Raw genomic sequence first — 429 nt, 5'->3', positions numbered from 1 at the left:
GGGTGGAAGAGGCTGTAAGGACAGAACACGCTGGAGGAGGCCGTCGCGAACTCTCCAGATGCCGACAGAGACACAGAGGAGGAGGTGCCGTTCGCTCCGCAGGACCTCGGCTGTGTCTGCCTCGGGGACGGTGACCTCACAGTCCTGCGGACGACTGCTGGGGTCCGGGACACCCAGGCCTTGCCTTCGAGCACCGAGCTGGCTCTGGGACAACAAGCCATAATTACGTCCATTCACAGCCACAGTAGTTCAGGGGGGACTTGCTGGTCCCTTTCGACCCAAAGCACCGCCGATGTCCAGATCCTCCTTTCGTTGGGGACCGTAGAGCGATGACCGGCCCCGTGAGGGGCTCCAGGGGTGGCAAGGGGAGAGAAGTGTGAGGTTTGTGAGCAGGAAGGAGGTGACTGTGCCACGCTGTGGCTTTGCTGC

General features: G+C 62.2%; 1 gene segment (V, D, J or C); it reads right to left on the bottom strand.

Annotated features, from left to right (window-relative positions):
* Positions 1-20: 20 nt before the first annotated feature.
* Positions 21-429, bottom strand: part of LOC105309523 — a gene marked incomplete at its 5' end in the record, with an annotated part of 1,233 nt that continues 824 nt past the window's right edge. The window contains 1 exon segment of the V gene segment in view: positions 21-424. Within this exon segment, the coding sequence occupies positions 224-424 (201 nt within the window).

This window comes from Pteropus vampyrus, unplaced genomic scaffold, assembly GCF_000151845.1.
Source record: "Pteropus vampyrus isolate Shadow unplaced genomic scaffold, Pvam_2.0 Scaffold760, whole genome shotgun sequence".
Taxonomy (NCBI): Eukaryota; Metazoa; Chordata; class Mammalia; order Chiroptera; family Pteropodidae; genus Pteropus; species Pteropus vampyrus.
The sequence above is the reverse complement of the archived record's forward strand: the minus strand, read 5'-3'. Positions and strand labels throughout refer to the sequence as shown.